A 7,739-nucleotide genomic window follows, 5' to 3' on the forward strand; every position below is an offset into this window, starting at 1 on the left:
CCACCGGGAACCAATCACAAAGCGGCCTGTGTACACTACTTCCGGCTTCTTCGCGATGCTAGCCCGGCTAGCTTTGTTACCAAAGCAGTAGATTTTCTTTCTCCGTGTTGTTTGGAAATAAAACCGAAAGTGCAAAGAAAACGGCTTTTCCATGACCATGAAAGGTTCGTATTACGCGTTTATTAATATCTAATAATATTTATATTAAAAATAAAACGCTGTAGCGGCTTTTCAGGTCTCTATTAAACAAACCTGACGGCTGTGTTCCAAATTGCCACGTTGTCGCAATAAGAGTGCTCGATTAGAAGTCGTCGACGACGTGATTAGTGCGCCTACGGAGTGAACAGAGGGGGATTCCGGATCGAGCCCATGTATATGGCGCTGTGTATATTTGCAAGGTTATAAGCTCTCAGTGCAAGTTTACTGAGACCCTGTGAGCTCGGATTGTGGAAGAAGTGACGGATTTATTTAATTTTAATTATTTTGCATTGAAAATAAACTAAAGTTGTGGATTTTGAACTGTCGGTTTGTTTGCTAGCTGGTATGGACTCGCATGACTGACTTGTTTTTTTGTGATTATTGGTGTGAATGAGGGCAATATTGCTGTTCCGCGACTTTAAAATGTCTAAATCATGTTTTTTGTTTGATATATTTGGTCCTGGTGTCCTCACGTGTCTTCTTTCTTCCCTCTCCATGTGCATCTTGGGTTCCTGGACTTTCAGATGTTTGCTGATTTCACCAAAGTGGACTGAAGCCTTGTGGACATAATGTCCTCCGGCCCCCTGTGACACCGGACCATCAGCCATCGTGTCCTACTGTACTTTACCTGCTTCTGAGATCATGGACGCTGGAGCGGTGAGGTCCCCTCTTTCATATTTTTTTTCCCCGTCCCTTGTCTCTTGTTTGTGTCTTAAATCACACCCTCACTTCATCACCCAGGGATCTGCTCACAATCCCAGATCACTCATGTCTCATCCTTGTAAGTCTCAAATGAAATATTGTGTCTCGTCTAATAGTATGTTTATTTATACATGGCAGTCTGTGGTGGGCGTGTCTCAAACCGTGTCCAAAATTTGTTCACGTGGATCTAGGATCTTCAGCACATTTCCAAAGTTGTGTGTGAGGGGATGATTGTGTGATGAGTACAAAGGTGTTAAGTGTGTGTGTGTGTGTGTGTGTGTGTGTGTGTGTGTGCGCGCGCAGGAGGTGATTCCCATTTGGCAGAACAAACCTCACGGGGCGACTCGCAGTGTGGTGAGAAGAATCGGCTCTACGCTGCCCCTGAGACCCTGCCCCCGGGCCTGTTTCCAGGTAACTAACACACACACACACACACACACACACACACACAGCAATAACAAGCACGCACACACTCGGGGGAAACCTCATGATGTGAGGTAAATAAGGAAAACAATGTGAAGGTATAATGGACTTATTTTCTTCTTTTCTGTTTTCTTTCTTTCCTTTGTTCTTATTTTCAATTCTGCCATATTCAGTTTTCTTTCTTTCCTCGACACTGCATTTTTTTTTTTAACCATTTCTTTCTTTTGTCTTCCTTCTTTCGTTTTCCCACCCCTTTTTTTTATCTATATTTATTAATACTTTTTTTGTTGTTTTTTTCCACCTGTATTATTTTTATGCCACTCTCTTTCTTATTTTGCTTTTCAATCTCTTACTTCTCTCCTTTACTTTCTGGCCCATGTTGATGATCGTGTGTGTGTGTGTGTGTGTGTTTAGGAGTTGCCTGGTTTGACCCCACTGCGACACACAGATGGCCCCCTGGTGCCCACGCTGGCCGACATCGCCTGGATAGCTTCCGATGAAGAGGAGACTTACGCCAGAGTCAGGTGTGTGTGTGTCTGTGTCTCTGTGCGCGCGTGCGTCTGTCTCCGCGCGTGCGTCTGTCTCCAGCAGCGTCGTCTGTCTCCAGCAGCGTGCGTCTGTCTCCGCGCGTGCGTCTGTCTCCGCGCGTGCGTCTGTCTCCGCGGTCTCCGCGCGTGCGTCTGTCTCCGCGCGTGTCTCTGTGAGTCTGTGCGTGTGTGTGTGTCTCTGTGCGTGCGTCTGTCACCGTGTGTGCGCCTGTCTATGCGCGTGTGTCTCTGTGAGTCTGTGTGTGTTTGTGTTTGTGTGTGTGTGTTTGTGTGTGTGTGTGTTTGCATGAGGGATTTGGACAGGTGATTAAGATATCTATAGACACAGATATGGTCACAGAGAGCTGCATTACTTAATAATAAAACAGTTCTCTGTTCTCTGATTGGTTAGGAGCGACACACGGCCCTTTCGTCAGGAGTGGAGGCCGACGCCCCTCATGGTCCTGCACAGGAACTCATCAGTGCCTAATTTCAGGCGTGAGGGGAAACGCATGGAGGGTCTGAGGAAGCCGGGGATCACCGCATTAAACCGCGCCACCGCTCTGCAGGACGAACTGAGTCGCCTCCGCTCACAAATCGCCAAGATTGTTGCAGGAGAGACCGGTATACACACACACACACACACACACACACACACAGGGATTCAGTCATCTGCAGAGTGCTTTTAAACCAGGTACCTTCCCCTTGTTTCCAGACTCCAACCCCATCACCCCGGACCTCCTGTCTCCAGACGACACCTCCGTCGGCTTCTCCATGGCTCCGTTCGAGACCGCGCCGTACCACCCCCTCCCCTCCGCCTCCTTCGTCATCAGCGATGTCACCGAAGTGGAGGAGGAGGACGAGGAGGACGATGAGTCTGAACTCCCTGAGCTAGCTCCCGACCCCGTGCCCCCCGTCTGCATGACGGCGTCAGCGACCTTCGAACTCGACCGGCCCACCATGGACTTCCGGGAGGCAGAAGAGGACACGGTGTCTCTGTCCAAGTCCACCAGCTTCGCCGACGTCAAGGACATCCTGAAGGACATGAACCGCATGAAGATGAGCAAAGACAGGTGAGAGGAAACATCCGTTTGTCTGCCTCTCTGTCTATCTGTGCTTTTTGTTTTCTTTCTCACTTTTGTCATTATGTCTGTTTTTTTTTCTCCCTTCGTGTGTGTGTGTGTGTGTGTGTGTGTGTGTGTGTGTGTGTGTGTAGATATTCCCGTGGCTGTACATCACTGAGAGAAGAAGACTCCGCCTCTCTGATCTCTGAAGCTCTGAGGAAGAAGTTCACTCTGCGGGATGAAGACGTTATTATGAAGTGATCTGCCTTTTCTCCATCGTCTCTGTACACACGCACACACCTGCACGTAAGAACATACACGTGTGTGATCAGACACGTCTTTGAAATTAGTCTCAAGTATGAAATTAGTTTTTGTCCTCGTCTTTCTCAGTATGATGACGTGTGTGTGTGTGTGTGTGTGTGTGTGTGTTTGCAGGTCTGTGCCTATGAACCGCTTGCCATGGAAATGCCATCAGCAACCCACTGATGCCAAGTTAAGCCCCGCCCATTTTCCTCCCTCAATGAGTACAGTCACATTGGAATAGAGAAGCTGTGTGCAAAAAATGCTCTCTATCTAGCTCTAACTATCCATCTCTCTCTCTCTCTCTCTCTCTCTCTCTCTCTCTCTCTCTCTCACTCTCTCACTCCCACACACATACACACACACACACATACTTTCCTGTATCTCTCTTACTCTCCTTTTCTCTGTATCTGTTTCTCCCTTCATTCTTGTATTTCTTTCTCTCTTTCTCTCACATCTAGTCTCTCCACTGTCCACTTTTCCTCACACTCGTTTATTTACTGTTACAAAACCCAGCAATATACATACTTGAATCATTTGGGTGACTGTCCTGGTTACAGATTATTATTATTATTATTATTATTATTTTCACTTTACAAAAACAGAAAATTCTTCAGAAAGTCCTGTATTTTCAGATGAACAGACAACAGAATACTAAGCTTCACTTTTATGTCTACGGTCAGTGATACCTAACACGGAGTTACTCGTTATTTAGTTTTTATTTTCAGGATTTTTATTTTCCATTTTTCTGCAGATGTTAATGTTGAAATAATGCTGTTAAACTAAACAGCGTCGTTTGCTGCGAGCGTGTGATTTTCAGCATCCAGTACAAAAACGCAATAGATTGTAAACATTTAGCCAAAAGATACACAATGTGCTTCACTACACACTCGTTTAGTTACACTGAAGCTGTGGCTTTTAACTGACTAATAACTACATCAACATAAAATAAACACACACATGTTGGACACTGACATCCCAAAATATTTAGAGATTTGATGTCGAGATGAGGGGTGTGTGTGTGTGTGTGTGTGTGTGTGTGTGTGTGTGTGTGTGTGTTACTAGTAGCTACTCATTGCTGCCTGTGAGGAAAGTAATGTATTTTATAGGAACAACTTTGTTTATTTCGTAAATCTTTCGCAGGAGCGTTTACACAAGAAACACGGCGTTAGCAGAGAAAATCCATTCATTTCCACTAACGCGCATTGGAGTACATCGCGTATATGCGTAGTTTATTTTTGCGTGTTTTCGAAGACGACAAAGGGCCTTTCATCGACCGCCTTCGACTCGTATCTCAGACAAAATAAGACACTCCCAATAAAACCAGGAAGCGTTAGCGTTCACGTCTGCCGTAGCCGAAGATCGCTACGTTGGCCGAGCTGCGTTATTGGAAGATTTCGTTCTTTCATGCCGTTTTGTGGGCGTGGTGCAACGTAACGTTTCAGTCGGCCTTTATAAACATCCGCACAGTGAAACTTGAATAGGGTTAAAAAAACAAACAAACAAACAAACAAACGTATACAAATTGACCATATACGTCCAGATAAATAAATAAATAAATAGACATGAAAATAAATTATGTACATTATATAAAAAACTTACACAAAATGACTAAGATGCAAATAACAAAATTATGCACATCGGCTAAAAACATGATGAGAATGCCCACACTATATGGCTGAAAGTTTGTGGACACGAACATCTTATAATAAGCTCCACTCTTCTCAACTCTGGGAAGATGTTCCTCTATATTTTGTGGAGATTTACAGAGATTCATTTCAGCCGTAACGGTGTTCGTTAGAGCTCTATAGCAGGAGATCTTCCACCCCAACCCCATGGAAAGCAGATCTTCATGGAGGTGGATTTTGGGTCTCCTTGTTCAAGTGAAGGGAGAATTTCATCCTATACAAATGTGTACCTCCAACTTTGTGTGAACCACATACAGCTGGAAAGTCCAGTGTCCCAATACATCTGTGCATATAGTGTATATGATTTGTGTATAATCTGCATGAATAGAAGTTTGTGTGTGGTTTCTTTCGTTCTCTTTATGTATGTTCTGTCTCGCACAAAACTGGGACTTCTACTTCACGTGATCCCGCTTTTTTTTGGTTTAGTTTTTTTGCACACCCAACATAACTCTTTCTTTCTAGTCACAATACTTGAAGACATTGAAGGTGCCAACATTTTCAGCGCTCACTGAAGTCTATAGTTTAACAGGAATGAGTTCAGCATGGACAGCTCCACTCGCTGCTCGTCCCAGTGACGGGGAGTTTATTTAATGATATTCATATAATATCAAGTCCTAAAATGGACTGTACCTCACCTCTGAGTATGTTTGCGAATACTGACCGGATCCCTTTTCCTCTACAGATGTAAAGGAAAGGGGCTGAAAACAATAGTGGAATTTTCCAACAATGTTTTCGGGTGTAATGTAGAAAATGTTGCATATTTCTATTCAATTTTCCGCTTCCTGTTTAATAGTTTGGGACGCATGCTTCAAAATCTGTGTTTCTCATAATCTTTCTGAAAATGGCGAGATGTTTGTAATCTGTAGAAAACCGCTTTGTGTACCATGCTCACCAAGTCCTGGTGTTTCATTTGTATTGGAAAATGTGGTGATGATGATGATGATGATGATGATGATGACATGTGACTGTTTGAACTTTACTGAGAGATCAGGCATGTTTTATTACTTCCTGTTTGAGAACTCGATCGCGAGTGTTGTTCGAGAGGGACGTTTGTGTGTTGTGAATTGTTTTTTTTTTCCCAATATGAGAGTGCTGCCTGTATATTATATGTACATGAGAAAATAAAAAAGGATAACGTTTAAAATGCATCCGATTTTCTCTTCGTGTGGAGGTCTGCACATGGACCGGCATCTCATCACAGAGGTGTATCCCATCCTCAGCCACGAGAAACGCAAGCTACACTGCGAATCTCACTGGCATACACTGAATACCAAAGATAAATCAGTGCATGAATGAACGCATTAAGAATAAAAATCAATAAATCTATTGCAGTTGCATCTACAGACCACAAGGTGGCAGCGCCTATTGAGGACCCGATTCAGATTCTTGTGCTCTAATAATCTGAATTTCTTGAATGTAGTTATTCAGGACAATAAGACCTACAACAACATAAACAAAACTAAAATGTTCCTTAAATGCAGAATCTGAACCCATGATGCACGATGAAGCTCCAGATGAACATCATGTCCTCTTCAATACAATTGAGCAATACTAAGTTCCTTAGCATTCTTTTAATGTAAATCAGTTCAATCTCTAGAGCGCTTTTAACAATGGACACTGTCCTCAATCAGCTTTACAGAGATAAAGAGGGTATAAAGTGGGAATGTATGACATTGTTCCTTATAATTGTAAGTTTATCCCTAATGTGGGAGTGGGAGCTCAGTGGTTAAGGTGCTGGGTTACTGATCGAAAGGTCGGGGGTTCAAGCCCCGGTCTTGCCAAAGCTGCCACTCTCGCTTAACCCTCTGTTCCATATCATGCCATATCATGGCTGACCCTGCGCTCTGACCCCAGCTTCTAAGCAAGCTGTGATATGCGAAGAACAAATTTCACTGTGCTGTAATGTATATGTGACAAATAAAGGCTATTCTATTCTATTCTATTCTATTCTATTCTAATGAGTGAGCCCAAGGTGAAGTAAAACCTCCCTGACATTACATGAGGAAGAAACCTTGAGAGGAACCAGACACCAAAGGGAACCTCATCCTCATTCTCAACATCAAATCAACGTCCACTCTGGAGCCCTTTAGACCAATGATAAATAATATAATACAAACTTAATGAACACATTTAGAGATCACATACAATCTAGCAGAACCGGGGGCAAGGCATGGGCAAGGGGGGGCAGGACATGGGCAGGGGTGGGGCAGGGCAGGAGTGTGTGAAGATTTTGTACGCTTCATAAATCTATAAGAATGTGTGGGACCCTAATTTCCTTTCCCTATGAACTTCCTGGAGTGAAAGCAGTATGTTGGATGAAGATGCTGATGCTTGATCAGATATTTTACCTCCGGGATGTAAAACCCAAATACCTCAACCTCATAAAATAAGATGGCAAGAAAAACATGAGGTGATTTTTTTTTTTTTAAAACAAAAAAAACAAACACATCAACAAATGAACACTTAAAGCCAAATACCCCTATTTCATGCTCATTTTCTGGAAGATTAGCTTTTGTTTTTGTTTTGTTTCACACAAATTTACCTTCACAATTTTTCTCTACAGGAGGTTAGCTCACATTTTTAGCTTCAGTTAGATTGTCTTCATATCTAAAAAGTACTTGTTTTCTGGACAGGAAGTCCAACTTTCACTGTTTTGGAAGAGAAGCTAGCCCTAAGTGCTCATAAAGACTGGATATTTGCATGTAGCTAATTTTCTGGACAGAAGTTACCTCACATTTCTAGCTTTGGCTAGTTTTCTAAACAGAAAATAACATTAATATTAAGCTTTCACTGTTTTGAAGATGTTTCTAATAGAAACTAGCCACTAGATGTGGCTA

General features: G+C 43.1%; 1 protein-coding gene across 2 annotated transcripts; it reads left to right on the forward strand.

Annotated features, from left to right (window-relative positions):
• Positions 1–6: 6 nt before the first annotated feature.
• On the forward strand, positions 7–6,046 carry mtfr1l (mitochondrial fission regulator 1-like). 2 transcript variants are annotated; one of them, XM_046855052.1, is made up of 8 exons: positions 7–164; positions 723–855; positions 1,204–1,311; positions 1,738–1,847; positions 2,263–2,474; positions 2,566–2,923; positions 3,067–3,220; positions 3,350–6,046. In XM_046855052.1, exons 2-7 carry the CDS (start codon positions 841–843, stop codon positions 3,173–3,175), a joined length of 912 nt encoding a protein of 303 aa, XP_046711008.1. In that variant the 5' UTR covers positions 7–164; positions 723–840; the 3' UTR covers positions 3,176–3,220; positions 3,350–6,046. The 2 variants fall into 2 exon arrangements, with proteins under 2 accessions (XP_046711008.1, XP_046711009.1); XM_046855053.1 differs by lacking the exon at positions 7–164 and adding an exon at positions 376–541.
• The last annotated feature ends 1,693 nt before the right edge of the window (positions 6,047–7,739 follow it).

The sequence above is a fragment of the Silurus meridionalis genome, chromosome 8 (genome assembly GCF_014805685.1).
Source record: "Silurus meridionalis isolate SWU-2019-XX chromosome 8, ASM1480568v1, whole genome shotgun sequence".
Taxonomy (NCBI): domain Eukaryota; kingdom Metazoa; phylum Chordata; class Actinopteri; order Siluriformes; family Siluridae; genus Silurus; species Silurus meridionalis.